The sequence below is a fragment of the Antedon bifida genome, chromosome 6 (genome assembly GCF_963402885.1).
Source record: "Antedon bifida chromosome 6, ecAntBifi1.1, whole genome shotgun sequence".
In the NCBI taxonomy this organism is placed as follows: Eukaryota; Metazoa; Echinodermata; class Crinoidea; order Comatulida; family Antedonidae; genus Antedon; species Antedon bifida.
Genome location: NC_136231.1, coordinates 9,769,719 through 9,789,951, shown reverse-complemented (window position 1 = coordinate 9,789,951; position 20,233 = coordinate 9,769,719). Strand labels below are relative to the sequence as shown.

The 20,233-nt window shown below is 31.9% G+C and overlaps 3 protein-coding genes across 3 annotated transcripts in view; 2 read left to right on the top strand and 1 right to left on the bottom strand.

The window, feature by feature from the left end:
- Nucleotides 1-632: 632 nt before the first annotated feature.
- Nucleotides 633-3,385, top strand: LOC144845340 (C1q-related factor-like). The gene is made up of 2 exons (XM_078702608.1): nucleotides 633-812; nucleotides 2,713-3,385. The coding sequence occupies exon 2, from the start codon at nucleotides 2,714-2,716 to the stop codon at nucleotides 3,254-3,256; it is 543 nt and encodes a 180-aa protein (XP_078558734.1). The 5' UTR covers nucleotides 633-812; nucleotide 2,713; the 3' UTR covers nucleotides 3,257-3,385.
- Nucleotides 3,386-4,118: 733 nt separating this feature from the next.
- Nucleotides 4,119-19,793, bottom strand: LOC144845320 (inhibitor of nuclear factor kappa-B kinase subunit beta-like). Its single transcript, XM_078702572.1, has 21 exons — nucleotides 19,728-19,793; nucleotides 18,086-18,217; nucleotides 16,394-16,600; nucleotides 15,582-15,743; nucleotides 15,108-15,197; nucleotides 14,445-14,569; nucleotides 13,832-13,890; nucleotides 13,569-13,617; nucleotides 12,536-12,671; nucleotides 11,951-12,142; nucleotides 11,384-11,477; nucleotides 10,955-11,078; nucleotides 10,501-10,602; nucleotides 10,287-10,336; nucleotides 9,799-9,860; nucleotides 8,301-8,407; nucleotides 8,079-8,125; nucleotides 7,063-7,165; nucleotides 6,637-6,781; nucleotides 5,899-6,050; nucleotides 4,119-5,527 (listed from the first exon to the last, which is right to left on the bottom strand). Exons 2-21 carry the CDS (start codon nucleotides 18,182-18,184, stop codon nucleotides 5,434-5,436), a joined length of 2,199 nt encoding a protein of 732 aa, XP_078558698.1. The 5' UTR covers nucleotides 18,185-18,217; nucleotides 19,728-19,793; the 3' UTR covers nucleotides 4,119-5,433.
- LOC144845336 (uncharacterized) overlaps nucleotides 17,501-20,233 on the top strand; it is a 96,149-nt gene continuing 93,416 nt past the window's right edge. Inside the window, exon 1 of the mRNA XM_078702603.1 lies at nucleotides 17,501-17,507. The gene's annotated coding sequence lies outside the window, so the exon portion shown is untranslated. The remainder of the gene's footprint in view (nucleotides 17,508-20,233) is intronic.

The window sequence follows — 20,233 nt, the reverse complement described above, 5'->3', positions numbered from 1 at the left end:
CACAAACAGTCCTAATATGATTTTCCTCTGAAAGTAGAAATATCACAATATGCCTTTAAGTTTTAAAATGTTTTCAGCAGGCTTACCAGATTAATTAAAATAATGATAGGCTTATTGATTTTATCTTAAAATCAGCTAAAACTATAGAACTAAGCCTAGTAATGTTTATTTCAATCAGAATACGACATTTGTTGTTAGATTTATGTGTATTTCTCAAGGCCATATTAAACTAAGTTGGAGTGATAGAGTGCCATGTTACCCAAGACAACATTCAAATTATTCTAAATTTAAAAGAAAAATGTTTTTTCAGGTATCACCATCAGTGATGGTGATACCTGAGAAAACATTTTACGATATGCGGTTTCAGATTTGATTGTTTAGTAACATAATCTGACCATATTTTCATAAATTGATAATACATAAATGAAAGAATAATACGTTGATAAAATTATTTCAGTTCAGTTTGACAAAGAAATGTAACTGTAGTTGAATTTCAATCCGATGATTTGCACATTTCGTGATACATGAAACTGATTGGTACCAATCAGAACAAGTCACTGTTTGGTAGAAAATGTGTAAATACCTCTCTGATTGGATACCTAACTCGGAGATGTCGCGGTATAGTCCCGTAGGAAATCTGAAGGTATCTAATAAGCAATAATCGGACGTGTTCTTTTGTCGTTTTTGTCACGTATACACCTGGTTTTTTTTGGGAATAGGAGTGTATAAAAGTGAGACGAGAAAAATAGTTTTCACATCAAACTTTAAAAGCACAAGATATCGAGAAGAGAAAGAAAACGACAGACAGAAAGGTAGGGCGATTAAACCAGTTCAGTTTGATAGTTTAGTTATGGTATATTTGTTAGAAAGTTGTTTTAACTTTACTCTCGTTTATCTAAAATGAGCTAAAATGTCTCCTTTTGTAGAAAGTTGTTATTTTTAACCTAACCATCTTTTAGCAGCAACCGTTTACATTAATGTTAATTTTACATTATCTAAGTACCCTCGTTAGCCTGACAAGTGTTTTCTGAAAGCTAGGCACTTCATTCCGTTTTGATTTAGTTTTTGCAAAATAAGTTAAAGAATTATACAGTATTTGTGAATAATGGTGTTGTGCTGTATTTATTTTTGTTATGGATGATGAATGTTTGATGTCGCTCATTTTTGACCTGATAAAGTTGCAACATAATTGGGATAGATAAATAAATAATATAGTAATAATTCAATAACTCAATCAACATTACTTTGTATAAATTTCAATTTATATGTTTTTCTTACTTATTAGGAAACGTAAAAATTACGATTTTTTACATTCTACTCACCATCGTTGGTACATTAACAAAATGTTAGTACATTCCGACTTTAAAATAACGCTATAGGCCTACGAGCAGGTTAAAAATGACACAAGGCGCACACACACAAACATTTTTTTTAATGAAAATAATTCTTCAGAAAGCACGATGAGCCCCATTTTTCTTAACTTATTCTGGAAGCCATTGAGTTTTAGTTTGAGTGAATTCATGTACACATTTGACGTACAAAATGTTGTGACGTCATCAAATGGCCAGTTGAATTTAAAAATTAGGTTTTTTTCTCTAGTGTCATAGATTATAACATTCAACAGAGTGCATCTTGTTTTATTTGACTCGATTTTTTTAAAAATTGTATTATGTGCTTGATCAATTAATTATCTTTCTCATGAGTTGTCACCATTTTTATTTTGACGTCGTCATCACGCGTAAAAATTTGAATAACGTAGCTCGTGTTATTTCACCTACAATGTATAATTGAATACTTTACAATACTTCAGAAATAAGGGTGACCTTGACGAATATAATTTAATATGAAAGCTGATGAAATGTAGATATGAATTCATATAAAAATTATGCCTATCGTCGTATGTTGTGACGTTATCATACGTCCAGATGAATTTAAAAAGTATTTTTTTCATCTCTTTCGTCAAAGTTATATAAATTTCAAAATCGCGCACTGCGCTTCTACGTGCCAAATTTTCTTCCAAATCAAATATTTATTTGGTCAATTCATTATCTTTCGAAATTATCATCTTCAAATTTCTTTTTGATAACGTCATCATGCCAAAAATTAGAACATGACGTGGGTCCCGTCATTTCAACTATATTACACTGTATATACAGTGTACTACAACGTATACTGTATAGAGTATATTTAATAGGCTCAACTCAATACTTAGCACTAATAAGCGTATAATGCATCAGGTCATAGGATGGCATACAGCACATGTTGCGATAGGATTTTAACGTATGTGAATGTTTTAAAACAATTAAATGTCAGTAAAATTATGAAAATGATCACCTATAATTCGTCAAAGTGATGAATTAAATTCTAGTTATATTTGTATTGGCCCATATATTTTTAAATATATGGGCCAATACAAATATAAAAATAATAAAAATAATAAAAATAAATTAATTGATAACTATTAACAAGTCATACATATTTGCTTACAGTATTTTATTTGTCTCCATTGAGGTCTAGCCACTGATGACATTTTTTTCCATTAATTATTATTATATTGTTATGTTACGGTAACAACCAGGGAAGAGTTAAATTACAATTAAATTTAACTCTTCCCTGCGGTAACCAATGTCATTTCCTCAATACCGTAAAAGAATCGTAATTGAAGTTCATCGTTGTAATTACGTATTTTGATTTACTATATTATTTCCACAGAATGTATGTTTTTGGTGTTGCCTCACTTTTAATGCTGCCATTGTGTGGAGCTATTGTAATCTCTCCACCTGGATTGACTGCTCAGAGATCCTCATTCTCGGCAAAGCTTAGAAACGACCTCAGCGCATCATTAACAGAGAATCAAGTTGTAGTTTTTGATGTCCTCCTGAACAACGTAAATGGCAACTATGACGTTAATACTGGTCGATTTAACGCCAATATCAACGGAACTTACGTATTCTACCTGTCTCTGATGAGTAAGAATGACGCTGCAAACGTCGCATTTGGCTGTCTGACGAAGAATGGTGTTGAGCAATCTTGTGTTTGGTCCAATGGAAATGGCGGCCATGAGATGTCAAGCAACACAGTCATACTTGATCTCAACAGCGGCGATTACGTTAACGTTATTCTAAAAGCTGGAGGAAACTACGAACTCCATGCCACCAATGGTGCCGGTTATTGCTCATTTTCTGGATTCTTGCTGTACCCAAGCCAGAGTTCTATGAAACAACTTGCAAACGTACTCACAACTCTAACTAATTAATTCAATGATAAATGAGTAAAGTTTAGAGATACTAATCATTTAGCACTTCCTGTAGTTAAACTTACAAACTATAAAATGATAGAAAACATTTAAATGTCAAATAAAAAGTAAATAGTAGTACAGCTTTAATTATTCGATTCGATTTCTTTTTTCTGGTCCATCGTCCATGCTCTCTGATCACATTTTTTTGTATTCATTCTGAAATGGGATGTTCTGTTTGATACTGATACTTTATGATTAATTAATTTGTGACATATCAGTCATATTATCATATCGGTCATTTACTTTTGCCTTCAGAACTCCTTTAAACCAAAGCTTAAGACCTTTATCATCTATTCGAACGTTTTTACTACATGATTTCAATCATTGCGCCATGAACATCTCCTTTTTGATGGAACTGGCAGAGTATAAGATTACAGTAATATTATTTGTTATATACACGTGCCTGTAATTAAACTTAAATTCTTATTGTTATAAATGCATTAGTATACTGAGTGAATGCCAATTTGTTTACAAACTACATAAATTACGTAAATTTACCCCATACTAACATTTGGGACTTTAAAAAAAACCTATAAATAACGTAATTATAATTTACCCCATACTAAGAAAATAACTATATAATTCATGTTGCATTGTTACAATAATATATTAGTCTATTCAATGTTATCAAAAGATATAAACATGAGACAACTGGGAATCAGGTGGCCTTGTTTATTGTAGTAATCAACACAATGTATTTTATTATACAGTATAATAAATTATAATACTAACAGTAAATGAAGCTACCGTTAAAACAAACTACGAATTGGTCCACCAACTAAGATTATTCAAACCATAAACATTGCATTGCTTTGTTCTCCTACTCTTAAAAAGCTGAGAAAATAGCAAGTAACTTCTTTGGCTACTAGCATCACATGCAAATGTTATTTTCAGTTTATTCTTATTTGAAAGCCAGTAAACAAAATGAAAAAAATAGGCCTACATAGCAAGGACCGCATTGTATAGTCCCTTTACGCAGGGAAGAGTGAAATTACACTCTTCACTGCTTTATGTTATTATTACGTTACGTTATTCGTACATCCTTTGTACATATACATGGTACTTATTTCTTCACGATTTATACCGTATTTTATTCGAATAAAAGACCCGTGGCGTTTTTTTTTCAAAGCAGGCCATTTATTCAAATAAAGATGGTAAGTAATAACCATTTTTTGTTTGGGATATGTTGGAAGAAAAGTTTGGCAAATTTGTTTAAAATACACTCAATATGTCGTCATACTTTATGACCGTTACTAAAGGCTATTTTTATGAAATTACTCCAAGTGAAAACTCAAAATAACACTAAAATACTATAAAAAATATCTGAGTAGATAAATTAATATACACATTCTCAAATCATGGTTACATATTAGACAGTACGAGTAAATAATAATTGTAAATTGTGTGGCTACACAAAAAAATTAATACCGCGTTCTCATGTCTCTGGTCACTCTCGACCGGCTCATCTGCTTGCAAGCGGTTCACCATGCGAACAAACACTTAAGTGCGGAATCTATCGAGAGCGACCCACGACATGCCGCTATATTGGATCGGCTCATGAGGCATGTGAAACGACGAAATACAACTGAAATGTCTGGTTCACACATATATAGGGAGAATGATGATATCTATAATGTATGCACATGTGTACAATTTTGATTAGCTACTGACAGGTTTGTTTATACACTGTGGTCATAAGTTGTATTCCACTGTTAGGGTGTAACGGTGGAACATAAGGACATGTAACAAATATCAAAGCAAGCATTAACAAGCTGAAATTCAGCACTGGTTCCCAATCAAGGCAAATTTCCAAGCCAAAATTTGATTAAAATAAAACAATTTAATCTAAAATGTTTAATATTGCAATATAAGTATACTAAAATATTTATATAGAAATTATGTATAATTACTCAAAAATGTAATTTGACACATTGATCAAACTTCCATGTTTCATTGTATAACTGAAACAATGATTAATTGTACGTAATTTAAATATTAATTACACGATCAATCGCATGTGCTTAGTTGACCTCTAATTACATAAATTACAAATGATCAATTCTAGGTCATTATATGACCTAAAAAGGAAACAATGATCAATATTGTTGGTCATTATTTGACCTTCATGACCTCTGCTATGACTGGTTAATGAAACTCCAATCCATACTTTGTACATGAGCTGCTGTTTTCTCTTGATCCTCTAGAACATTCTTAAACATCTCTTCAAACCTGAAATAATAATTTTTTTTCAATTTTTTTGTTGAATATGGCACAATAATATGCCATAATAATATGCCATGTCACATAATAGTTATTCATTCACTTTGACCAAAATTGGATCGAAAGACAAAATTATTTACTTGAAAAAACTGTAATTTAAAGAAAAAATACTCAAATTGGCTGCCAAACAATCGGTTTTTGGTTGAATATAAGTGAAAACCTTATTTATTGAGGTTTTTTTCTATGGAACTTTGTTACTGTAAAACTACAAAAGGCCTATTCAAAGTCTTCATTTTCATGTTTTGGGGACAATACATGTTTAATGGAAAAGCTCAATAATTTAAAAAAATGTAATAAAAACAAAATCTATGTGTATTTACATTGTTTGGGTGGTGTCACTTTCATTCATTAAAGACAATGAGTCTGCCTGATCCGAAGTGGAATAAGATCTAGAATGTGTTGGATCACTCACTGATGACACTGACCGTTTCAAAGTCTGAAATTCTCCTGATGTCCTATGAAGTTTCTGGAACTATAGACACAAAAGAATATTTGCATGTTAACTTTTATGGTGTTGCATGGAGAAAAGTACTCCATGGGTTTTGGCTTCTACACAGTTGTATAAACTGTACTCAGTGCTGCATCAGTGTTTTGTGACACAGTGCCAAATCATATCACATGTGATGCTGTATATCACCTGCATACAGAATTCACATGCGAAGCGTAGTAATGCCTATAAAGTTTGATTCCCTTCCCACTAGGATGTAGTACAAGAACGTTAAGTACAATGCAAGTAATTTGACCAATCACAAACGATTGATTATCTGAACTGTCATATCTGAGCTTGTCATTGGTCAACTGCACTTGCCTCTTTGTATTGCATCTTGTGGGAACCAAGCTCAATAATGCACAAATATTTATACAGTGGGAGTAGAATTTCATACACTTAAGGCAGTAACGGTGAGTGATAAAAATTAAAAATCTATCGTCTGTGTAAACTGGCCTTTAAGCTACTAATATACACAATCGATTCTAAAACATTAAAAATATTTCAAACACAATTAAGGTACAAAATAAAAACCTAAATAAGCCAATGGAAATGTAGAGAAGTCACTCACCACAATTTTCAACAAATTCCACATATCTGCCTGTCTCTGTTGCTGCACCTTTTTAATCTTAACTGTATTATCATACATATAGTGAACAAGAACTTTTATTTGCTGGTAAACTTCAATAATTTCCTGCTTAAATTGTAAAATTTTGCTGGAAAGATATTGAAAAATATACATTATATTTCTGGAAATTATTCCTCATATTATGGAAATAAGACTTCTTTTGGTAAAAAGGTTTTTATCAATATTTTTATATTCTTAAGCTCTGTCCACACTATCAAACTTGATGTGCCCATATTATATGGACATATGTCATATCACTACCATATTTGGGCACATCGTACTTTTTTCGTCAAACTAGTTTGGTAGTGTACAGAGCTTTAGATGTGTGTAGATTATACTCATTTTATATCCAATGTGTCGATTACTTACAGAATATGTGATAAAACATCTTTTGTAAGTTGCTTTCTTTTTTCTATACAGCCCTTCACAATAGAGACTAACCTAGCATTATCAAAAAAATTAGTCCCATCATCTATATAAAATACAATAATAAATTAGAAAATCAAATATTTCTTCAGTGTTCAATATGATGGTATAATGAATAAAAAAAAATTGATGAAACATAAGGAATACTAATTGATAATTGATATATTAAATGTTATTTGATCTTTTTATTTAAAGATGTATTGTCCCCCAAAAACATGAAAAATAAAGATTAATAAAATCAGACTTTGAATAGATTATTTTGTAGCTTAAATAAAGTTAATCATTTCTGTAGAAAAAAAAAATGAAAAAAATTAATGTTTTCACTTATAAAATTACAAAATAAATGGTTAAATTCAACCAAAAACCCATTGGCTGGCAGCCGATTTGACTATTATTTTGCTTTAAATTACATTTTTTTAGGTAAATACTTTTTTTTTTGATCCAATTTTTGTTTAAAGTGGGTAACTATTTGGTGACATTAAAATGGCATATTCAACAGAAAATTTTTAAGAATTAATTTTTCAGGGGGACAATACATCTTTAACTGAACAGTTTTACTAAGACTACGTTGTTCCTTAGTGTTTTCCATTGCCTCATAACCATCCTTTCAGCACCTTATTTTTTGTGAAAATGTTGGGTCATTAAAATTAAACTTTATATCTACCTTTTTGTGTTATTCTAAAGAATCCTATTATTGTACCTTCCACTTATATTTAAAAATAAATTTTTGTTAGCATTTGGCGTAGCACGCTCATTGCGTTTCTGCACTCTTTGTATTTATAATCAGTGTACCATGTCCCGCATAACTGACTCAGCCTATATACTGTATTGTGCCAGTTCTGCGGTACGTATCATTTTGAAACCTGAGCTGCACTGACGAAAAAAATAACTTGATTTTAACAAGGTATATTTCACCAGAGTAATTTAAAAATGAAAATGTTAAAAATAGAAACACATACCTTTTGTTTTCTTCAGATCCTTATAAAACTTTGTTACTTGACTAACACTGCAAATAAATTACCACATTGATTTACAGTATGGGAACAAGGGAATATTGAATCTTTTATACATTCATTATTATTTTCCTTGTGTTAAACACCATGATTAAACAAATGTTTGTTTGTGAAGACCCTGTTGAGGTTAATAGAGTAAATCAAAATAATATTTTAGAAAATGCTCACAATGCATTAAAGCTGGAATGCTGTCGTATAATAGGGCTCCGCTTAATTTCACCAATTCGAGTGTTCAATAGACGTACTTTCTTCTCTATTTCTTCCGTCTGAGATTTCTGAAAAGATGATAGGTTCTGTAGATAAACAATGCTATTGGGTTACTAAGATTTCATACAAATGACTATACATAGTACTTACCATACAGTAGGTGTTCATGTATATCAGCAAATAAGAGAAAAATGATTGGATATTTGACTTTATGACTTGATGTTGGTAACTTTAAGATAGATAACCATTATTTCCACTTGTTTAGTGGACAAAATAAAGTTACCTTATCTTATCTTATATTTCTATAATTTATGCTTATCTCAATGTTTGCTAATACAGTATTTCAATTGTAATCAAACTTCAAATTAGTATCTTTTGATCAAATTTTCCTTTTCATATGCAAGTATGCATCCACTGGCTATAGGCTGTAGTTTTAGTCAATTTTAAAGATTGGGTACACTCAGTAGGGTAGTAGTAGGTATTTAAATTATTTTTCTCTCTGACAAACTTGGTCAATGATCCCTGACAGAGGCCTCCACTGTCTGGTGCCACAAACCTGTACAAGGTAGGCCTACTTACACAGGCCTCCACTGTCTGGTGCCACAAACCTGTACAAGGTAGGCCTACTTACACAGGCCTCCACTGGTGCCACAAACCTGTACAAGGTAGGCCTACTTACACAGGCCTCCACTGTCTGGTGCCACAAACCTGTACAAGGTAGGCCTACTTACACAGGCCTCCACTGTCTGGTGCCACAAACCTGTACAAGGTAGGCCTACTTACAGAGGCCTCCACTGTCTGGTGCCACAAACCTGTACAAGGTAGGCCTACTTACAGAGGCCTCCACTGTCTGGTGCCACAAACCTGTACAAGGTAGGCCTACTTACAGAGGCCTCCACTGTCTGGTGCCACAAACCTGTACAAGGTAGGCCTACTTACAGAGGCCTCCACTGTCTGGTGCCATAAACCTGTACAAGGTAGGCCTACTTACAGAGGCCTCCACTGTCTGGTGCCACAAACCTGTACAAGGTAGGCCTACTTACACAGGCCTCCACTGTCTGGTGCCACAAACCTGTACAAGGTAGGCCTACTTACACAGGCCTCCACTGTCTGGTGCCACAAACCTGTACAAGGTAGGCCTACTTACAGAGGCCTCCACTGTCTGGTGCCACAAACCTGTACAAGGTAGGCCTACTTACACAGGCCTCCACTGTCTGGTGCCACAAACCTGTACAAGGTAGGCCTACTTACACAGGCCTCCACTGTCTGGTGCCACAAACCTGTACAAGGTAGGCCTACTTACACAGGCCTCCACTGTCTGGTGCCACAAACCTGTACAAGGTAGGCCTACTTACACAGGCCTCCACTGTCTGGTGCCACAAACCTGTACAAGGTAGGCCTACTTACACAGGCCTCCACTGTCTGGTGCCACAAACCTGTACAAGGTAGGCCTACTTACACATTGTAACTTGTCCACATCTGCTAAAGATTCTTGCCACGTTTGATATATTTTGTCGGAAGCTACATGAACAAAATATATTTTAAGAAGATTTATTCAAAATTCTGTTATTTTATATTTCTGGAATTGGCCTTGAGAAAATGTATAAAAAGAAAATGGAACTAACTTTGTTGTGACAAAACGGTTCTACTGTAGAACATTTTGTTGCCAAATAGGTTTTGTTGAAGACAAAATTTTGTTGCAACAAAACATTATTTTGTCATTGTAATGTTATTTTGTCAACAAAATACAAGTGTTTTGCAACATTATTTTTGAAAATGAATCTTGTCTTTTTAAATTAATTTTGTCTAAAAATAAATTTTCTCAACAAAATAGTATTTTGACTTGATATTATATATTTTTTCTCATTCTCACAGATTTCCTCATCTTTATCTTTCCTTAACTTATAATTAAAATATATATTTGTTAAAACAAATGAGGACGCTTACTTAGTCCTCTAGCTTCTTGCAGCTTGTACTGTTCAACGTCGAATTTAGCACTATAAAGAATATGAACATTCAATTTAAGATATGGTCTAAATGGTGGTTGCAAAAGGCTGATTTTACTACGATTTTTTACTATTTGTCAGCATCAGCAAGGCTTGTTTTTAGTATGGGCAGAATAAAATGTGTATAGCTTATTAAATTCTGATATTTGGAGTACCTTGTCTTAAAAAAGTCGAGAGCTCCTTCAAGGTTACCCTGCATCTTTTTCATATAATCAGTCAATCTGGAAAGCTCATTTAATTTGCTTAACATAGATATTCTGAAAATAAAAATTTATTACTAATTACTATTACTATAGTTATAAATGGATTTATTTACAATAAATTTGGCAAGAGCAAACAATAAACAGTTAGCTTCCATGCATAAGCTTGGTTCCCACTAGGATGCAAAAAAAGTGAAAATTGCATTGGTAATACTGGGTACAGACAATTTAGCAAAAGGTTTTGTTTTGAATTTATACTGAGTGAGTTAGTGTTTGAGAGGAAGGATCTACTTGTATTCTTATTGGGTTTAAAAATATGAGATAAGGTTTGCAAAGGGTTCAAATATGGTTAGTAATTGGAATCTGCTTATAAGAGATGGTACTACACTTTGAATAATACAATACTCACTCAGCTGCCTTTGCACCATCCAGAAGTTTATTGAAAGACCTTTCAGTGTCTGCACAGAGAAACAGTGCCTGACCCCCAGCTTTCTTGCGTTCTGCATAAGGTTGTAACATGTTTGGTTTTTGCACTGAAATTAATAAAATATCAAGGATAGTTAATGGTTAACATTATATTTTTATGTATTCATAAACATTGACATTTATAAACAAATAACTACTGCAAGTAAAAATATAAGATCTATAGATTTAAAAATGTATTGTTTCCGAAAAACATGAAAAATGATTAATAAAACCAAGATTGAATAGGCCATTTGTAGTTTTAACAAAGTTAATCACTTCCGTAAAAAAAATGTTTTTACTTATAAAAAGAAAAAACAAATGGTTAAAATAATAATAATAATAATAATAAATATACAGTATATAAATGACTCACAAATTTCTAGAACTCTTTCTGGAATGTGAAGTGGTTGAGGTTCTGTGTTTAAGTATGATTTGTGAAACAAATACACTACCATGTCGGTATTGTCCTAGGAAAATTAACAAATATTAAAATATAAAATGTAAATTTTACAAAAATGCTTTGCATCTGATAACATTCAGACTAGGCCCCACCCCCCTAAGGACATAGTAGTGTTCACCAAATCAGGAGACAGCTATCACATTTAATTTAGTATAATACAATGCACATCTACAGTACATGCAGTATTTGTACTAATGACTACTACAATGTCCTATGAGAAAAATGAAGCATTGAGTGTAAAGCATAAAAAAAATGATAAAGACAGGACAGATCCCATGCCTTCTCAATACCAAATCTTTTACATCTACAGTATTTACGTCTACCAGAAACATAGTCTTAAAATGTTTGCTTTGTAAGTATTGAACAAAAAGAAATGGAAAAAATGACAAAATCTGTGCTTAAATTCCCATAAAAACATTGCAATACTTGTACATTATGATAGACATATTGTTTTATAAACAAAAATATATGAATACTCACACAACCACCCCAACACTGGAGGGCAGTTGCATTCACATCTACTGGGTTTCCTGTAGAAAATAGTATCTCTTGATTTTCAACAGGGATGCCTGTCTCAGCATGTAATGCATTTTTCAACATCTCACAAGTAGTGGCTTCATTTATTTTATATGAGTGGGTGGTTTGACTGTTGACACAGAACACATTTATCAGCTAAAATAAAAGAAAATACATATATATCAATAGTATTGCCATCGTACATCAGAGCAAATTTCATGAATAAACAATATGTCAATCAGATCACAACTGCCTTAATTAATTATTTATTATTACAGTACTTAATTATGTATAACATAAGCTATTTTATATATAGATTACATATTTTATAAAATATAATAGTTAATTATATCTCAACCATAATAGTAATAGTAAATAACGATTATATATTTTATGTTTTGAGACTAGACTTGTCTAGCTTGTGTATCCTATATTTATAGTTCCTATACCCATCATTTGATTTATACATATACATCATTTTGTAATTAATAATAGAAACTAATTACATTCCAATTCTTACAGTTAAAATTATAATTAAAAGAAGATTACCTTAGAATTCAGAATGGAGTCTAGAAAAGCAAAACATTGAACTCTTTTGCTAACTGCATCAGGTGGGCCACCTCTAATTTTGGGATCCCAATGAAAAAGAAATCTAAAGAACGTTTCAAACATCTCCTGATATTTTCTGAAACAATAAAATAAAGATATAAAATATATTATTATTATTAGAGTTTCCATCAACTATGTAATTATTAGAATAGAAGATGATGTTGGAATATTGAATGTTAAAATGAATGATATATTTCTGGACACATATACTGTAGCATTCCTATAAAATGATTAACATATGAAAGCTAAAGAAATCAAGAATCAAATTCCTCACACTGAAGAAGGTAGAACTCTTTAGTACTGCATATAATTGTTGCCAAGTGTGGGCAAAACATTTCTATTGATCATACATTCCAATAATTATCGATCTATAGTTTCCCCTATGTTTCACAATTTTTGGGATTTTATTTGTGTTACATGAGCTTGTTGAAAATAAGCACTTTCTTATCAGTGGGGAATAGTTCACATTACACAGTAAAATCTCTATTCTTTTGTACACAAATGTTGTAAATAAATTTTTTTTTAAACTAGGAAAAATAAACAGTGGTAAAAAATGTTATCAGATGACTAAACACAGGTAATATATATATATATAGTTTATATATATTATATCTTTATAAATCCAAAGGCAAATTACTGAAAAAATGACAATGCTGTGGGTATCAGTGGCTGGATCTCAATGGAGATTATTTTCGTACTATAGCAAAAATTATCCATCGTATATCCACCATCTTCTTTCACCTTTTAGGGAGTCACCAGACATGTTATTACATTAGGTTAAACTACTGAAAAAAAAGTCTTCCTGGTTTTTATAACTGAATTTTGCTAAATTTTGTATTTGACCATTTTAAGGGAAATTCATGTTTTTTCTTCTTGATTTCTATTACAAATATTTGATTTATGTACAATTAACCAGATATTATATTTAAAATTCATGCCTGTACCTGAGCTTTAAATAAAATAAATAACTTACTTGCCGAGATGGAAAGGTTCATGCAAATGCTTCGAGTAAACTGGACTCCCTAGATTATTAACAAAAATTAGAATATTATATGGATGTATATAACAAACTGTATGGACAAGTCATGAAACAGTTTAAGCCTTAACAGAATATGCACACTGTCAAGTCAACATACTGTACCTAGCTACAGTACTGCTAATGAATTGTTTTTAGGCCTAAATAAGTTGTTTAATAAATCATTGTCAGCACAGTTTTTATTATTTAAACATGCTTACCATCTAAATCAAGATAAACACAAATGTCGCCTTCTTTCTTCTGACGAACAGTATCATGCCTGAACAAAATATATAAAAGAAATATCTTACTTATCATGTTATAATAATTCATCTGTTATAAACATAGTCCTTTTTATCTATTTGTATCTATAATTGACCAAATATCTGTGTTTCTGTCTGGTTTTACTCAGAGACTAGGGGTAACACGGTCTTCAAGAACGAGTTTGCGCTTGGTATCTTAAGGCCAAAGTCAAATTTCAAAATTGTTTTGATCGAGCGAGAAATTGGGGAAAGCAATCCTGAAGATAGGGTGAGTATGAATCCGATATCGAGGACGGCGCCACCCAAAGTCATCTGATGTCAAAGGTCAAAGTAAAATTTGTTAAGTTAATAAGGTAAAATCACAACATTTTCAAATTGTAAGTAATCCTGAGGATATAGTTCGAGTATGAATGTGACGTTTCAAACTACATTTGAAACCTGCTCTGGGGTTGGTATACTTGCTAGTGTTATTTAATCTAGTATTATCCTTGAACACTGTACAATGGTGACATCAGACAGCATTCTCACAAAAAATCTTATGATCTTATTATACACAAAAACAATAACTAACCATTGAACAAGTGGAATGTTAGGTAGAAAAGGTCGCACTCCACAAATACTCTCAAAAAGTAAAACTCCTAGACTCCAGTAATCAGCAGTGTTAGTATATGGCTTAGCAGTGAATAACTCAGGTGCCTAGAAAAAAATGGATTCAGTCATGTTCTCCTTGGAAAAATGAAATATTGGGAGGTTTTAAGCAATCATATCCAAACTTTAGAGGGTGCTATAATATTTTGAAAAAATACATCAAACCACAGAGGTGGGGGGGGGGGATGGGCAGGTATTGAAAATTTAAAGGTATTGGTATTTATAATATAGTAAACATGGGTATGTCAGATGTGCCAAAGGCAGAAAATATGATGCCTGCATTATTCACTAATATCAAACAATACATGAATTTATTATTACATCTTGCAGACCTATATTCAGCCTATTTTCTCTTTTTCTTTATCAATAAGAATAGAAATAGCTGTATCATTTTTTGTTTATCCAAAATATCGGAAGGAAATTGCATTTTATTGAGAGATGACTCAAAATATCTGAAGACTCCGGCCATTATCATGAGAGTTTGGAGGTGCTGGCAAAGGGTCATCTCTGAAGTCAAGGGGATTACTTTGAAAGGGTGACTTGTTTAAATCCTACTAGCAGTGGTGAATAGGAATAACATATTTACCAGGTACTGAAGAGTTCCCACAAATGTCCTAGCAATGCTACTTTGGTCCATGTCTTTGGCATATCCAAGATCAATTAATTTATATGTAATCTGAAAATGTAACATACCATAAATAAACAATAATAATAATACATATGTAATGTGCGATATCATTTTAGAAATTCATTTGTGCCAAACTCTAATCATATTTGGTGTCTCTAGAATGTAATTTGTAAAAATACGATTTTAACTTTTTAAAGATTTTTAATGTTACTGTTTATACTTTTACACTTTTTGTCATTTTATAGTCTGTTTATGTATTATGTGTATCTTTTAAATCAGATTTGCTGACAACCAACATTTCTTTGTTTTTTACGAAGACAAATAAAGCTTCTTGTATCTATTGTATTTATTAATTTTGATTTGACCTACAGTAGGAGACACTTTCGAAATGTAAAAAACTGTCTTTTTTTATTTAAAAAAAAAACTACCCACCGTCCCATCGTCATTCTTCTGCATAATAACGTTTTCAGGTTTTAGATCTCGATGAATTACTCGCATTGAATGCAGGTATTCAACAGCTGAAGCAATATGTTTGGCTAATGTAAGCACTGTACTTTGATCCAATCCACACACATTTTCAGGTGAGTTTAAAACCTAATAAATTGGAGTCAATTTATGAATAAAAAAAGCATTAAAATCATCTTGGAAAAAGAGAATCATAATTTTAAATACTTTCCATTATCTTCCAACCAAAATAAATTTGTAAAATGATTTTAAACATTTTAATACCTTCTGCCAGTAATGTAAAATGACACCAATTATTCTTTATACCTAGTGAATCACTAAATTATATAATATACTCTATTGGTTTTTATGCCTGTCAATCAGTTTTTATAGCTTCACTAGGAAAGCAGGCATCTTAATCCAAAGAATGGGCACAAATCATGGCTGCTATGCTAACTGCATTTCATTAGTTTTTATCTCCATACTTTTTTTAATGTTTTATTTCATATGCATGCAACTCGCCAATTACAGAATGGATAAAGTGTTCTATAATTTATCGGTTTGGTTGCAGGCATCAGCTTGCACTTTCTCCCTTCCTTATTTTGTTTACACAGCGCGTCAAAATACCTTTTTTGCACTTTAAAAATTCATACCCATTAAAGATGCATTGCCATGCTTTTGTTGAAAATGCCATTTTAACTTTAACTACTGTAAAACTACAAAATAACCTATTCAAAGTATGATTTAATATTAATCTTCATTCTTCAGTTTTTTTAAAACCATATAGTTCACTTCATTACCTTCCTAAGATCACCGTTTTGACAAAACTCCATTCCCAGTAATGGTATGGCTTCTGGTTCTATAAGTTCCTCTGGAATTTGACATGCCCTCACCACATTATCATGGTTTAGTTTGTGCATAATGTTGATCTCCTGCTGCCATCGGTGGAGGTTCTGACCATCCAGATCAAGCTTGCACCTTTTGATGGCAATATGCTCGCCATTTTCCTAAAATAAATTAGTGTAGATTACATGAAAACTACAGTATAAACATATAAATTTGCATTTAATGGTCACTGGCAACAGTATAGTAAACATATCAGGTACAGAAATGGCCCATTTACACTAGTACCCCTTTCACACCAAAAGCAAAACTCCGGAGTTGACGCCCCGCTGTTTTGGTGTGAAAGGTAAAATCAAACAACTCCAGAGTTTAAAACAGCAGAGTTGAACAGCTGAACATTCTCCGGAGAGCAAACTGCGGGGACACCCCAGTGTTTTGGTGTGAAAGATACCAACATCAAACTCCGGAGTTTCAGGTCAAAAGGTCATCCTCACACGATCACTCATTGCTTTAGTTTTATTTCAAAATACTTTAAATATTTGTACAAAATATATAGCGGGTTTAAAAAATAATAAATAATCAATAAAACATTATATTACTTCCGAGACTTTTGAAAGTAATTTTTAAATTAAAAATATTATTAATTAAAATGATTCTAATGATCGTCGCTATGTAAACAAACAAAATAGAGGGCGACATTTACAATTTTATTTTTTTAAACCACGGTGTTGCTAGGTAGGTGTGAAAGGGATATCTCAGGAGTTTCTCGATGTTTTGAATATTCATAAACCCCGGGGTGTCTCTGGAGATCACTCCAGAGTTTTGGTGTGAAAGAGATATAGGACAATAACGATCGACGATAAATAGACAAATATGCATTTTTCATACATAAAACAAAAGAAATATAAAAACTGTTCATTCTAAAACTATAGAATAACCATCTATGCTTTCTTTGATAAAAATATGATATAATTTGATTAGAATTTTAAAAATACTATTTTTATCAAAGACAGCATAAATGATTATCCTATAGTTCTAGAACAAAAACCTTTCTAATTTCTTTTGTTTTATGTAAAAAAAATTCATGCTTATATATTTATCGTCAATCGTTATCGTCCTAGTGTAAATGGGCCTTAACTGTGGGCTCACACCAGGCACAATGAAGTGCATTCACATTGGGAGAAGCAACATTCTTGTTCAACTAATTGATTTATTGTCTCCATGAAGAAATATATATAATATTTTTTAATTTGCCATTATGATGTCACATATTAGTTGGATTGAAAAAAAATGTACAGCAAAAAACTGTCAAATTGACTGCCAGCCAATGGGTTTTTGGTTGAATTAACCATTTATTTTGTCATTTTATAAGTGAAAACGGAAGTGATTAGCTTTATTAAAACTAAAAAATAACCTATTCAAAGTCTGATTAATCTTTATTTTTCGTGTTTTTAGGAGACAAATACATCTTTGAGGTTAGTTTAATATTTAATCTGAAAAACCGATTGGCTATTTTATGACTTAAATTACAGTTTTTTAGTTAAGTACATTTTTTTTTCTCGATCCAATTTTTAGTCAAAGTGGAACTATTAGGTGACACTAAAATGTTAAGAATTATTTTTTCAGTGGGACAATACATCTTTAAATACCTTATTTTTGTAAAGAAACACATCGCCAAATCCACCTGATCCCAGCTTTTTCTGGTATTCCCAGAGCTTTGTAGTAGTCTGCATTTTCTCCTCTGCCATCCTAATTAACCTCTAAATTTGTGATGAAATTAACTTAAAAGAAAATTAAAAAAATAGAAATCAATGAAAAAATTTGCTTATTTGTTATTTGTAATGCATAGGCCTATAAATAAGTATGCTAGAGCAAAAACATAGAAAGAGCAAAGTTGTTGAATAATGTAAGTGAAGAGCCTATCAAAATATAAAAGTGTTTTGCATTTCATGTTGTAATATGGTATTTCGTTCAATATTTAGATCCTAGCCCAGCCTTCTATCCCTAGCCACCTTTTATTTCAATTTTTATCATGATGATGTCATCAAAATGAAAAAAGATAGCAATTTTTGAAGGAAATTATCTGAGCAACAACACATTAACATGTTAAAGAAATTTGGATTGGCCCTGTCGAATCTCTGCTTAAAACTGTCAATATCTAATAGTTTTACAATGTGAAAGATCATAAGGTCAAATCAACTGTTCTTCTTTGGGACCTAATTAATGCCTAATGGACATTAAAACATCTGGACAATTTCTTCACTGGACCTTTCTGGGGAAAATTGGTGAACCGAATTGAATTGTGATACTAAGGTTGATTTTTCAATTATAAATCTATATCATTACATTACATCCCTCCGTTTCATCTTTTTTTTTTCTAATCTATTTAAAATATAAAAATGGTTATAATAGTGGCATGCAAAATTAAAGAATCAACCTTTGTATTGCAATTCAATCCATAATTAAACCCCAAAAGAAAACAGTTGACCGTTCCCATCGTAAAACTATTTTGTTAAATTGTTTTTTATATTTCTTTATATTATATCGAATTGTGTCTTATAACGTATTATCGAATAAACAACTGTGATATTCAATCAACCAAGAGTAGAATAGAGCCTTTAAAACAGTAAAACCTCCACACAATATATTACAATGTGAATTAAATTTTCACTAAGTGTCATACAAAATGACTTTTGGTTTATAATCTAATATGATCAATTGAAATTCATAAAATCGCACGCAATGACGTTTTTCTAAAATAGGAGGTGCACAACAACAAGTAAATATCGATGTGTTCTGTTTACACGTTTTAGAGAAACAAAAAAGGAAGGAAGAAAGAAGAATAATACAGAAAAAAAAGGATTATCAATACAATAACAAGGAATTATCGGCATATTGCGGATAATAAATAGGCCTGGGCCTCTCTAGGCCTCTACTAGAAAGAAAGGTGTTTCCAAAAAGAATAACTGACAGTTCTTAATTATTAACAGGCCTAGCCATTCAGTCCCTTCAGGCCCTTAAAACAGTCCTAACGTCCATGATCTGGGGATTTTCCAGTAGGCCTAGTCTAGGATGACCCATCATCATGATATAAGTCGAGCCAGGGGAAATGCCGTTTTTACCGAAGCCTGTTGAAGAGAAGACGGAAGAAACCGTGAAGGCTAGGCTTGGCCTAAATTCCCACTAACTTCTTAACTAGGCATGGTAGGTAAGTAAATATTAATTAGTTATTTAAAGCACATACTAATGTTATAAATAAACAATTATTTTATGTAAATAGTCAATTAATACCTTCGGAAGAAGCATTTATCTAAACCACCTAATCCAGGCCTATTTATTACGCCATCCCAATTCCGCGAAAAAAAACAATTCTAAACTTGCCCGCCCTCTATAATAATAATAATAATTTATTATACTTTTACAACAGTGGCACTCGACCAAATGGAAAGTGCATCCAAAAGAAATATACAAAAAAAAAAAACATGATATACAAAATAACAATTACAATAAAAAGTCGACGTAGGTCAACATGTCAAAACAATTCAACTACAGTAACTACAATACCATTGATAATTAACACTACAGCAGCAGGAAACCCACTGACACCTAAAAATACAAAATTACAAGAAATAAACATAGAATAGGTAGGAACTGTACAATATAAAATGAATTGGGCAACAACAATGTAGACCTAACACTATAATGAGATAGATGTCAATCATTTAGTGAGATAGATATCAATCATTTAGTTTGATTGATATGAACATTACTCGCCTAGAACAATACATCTGTGTGCC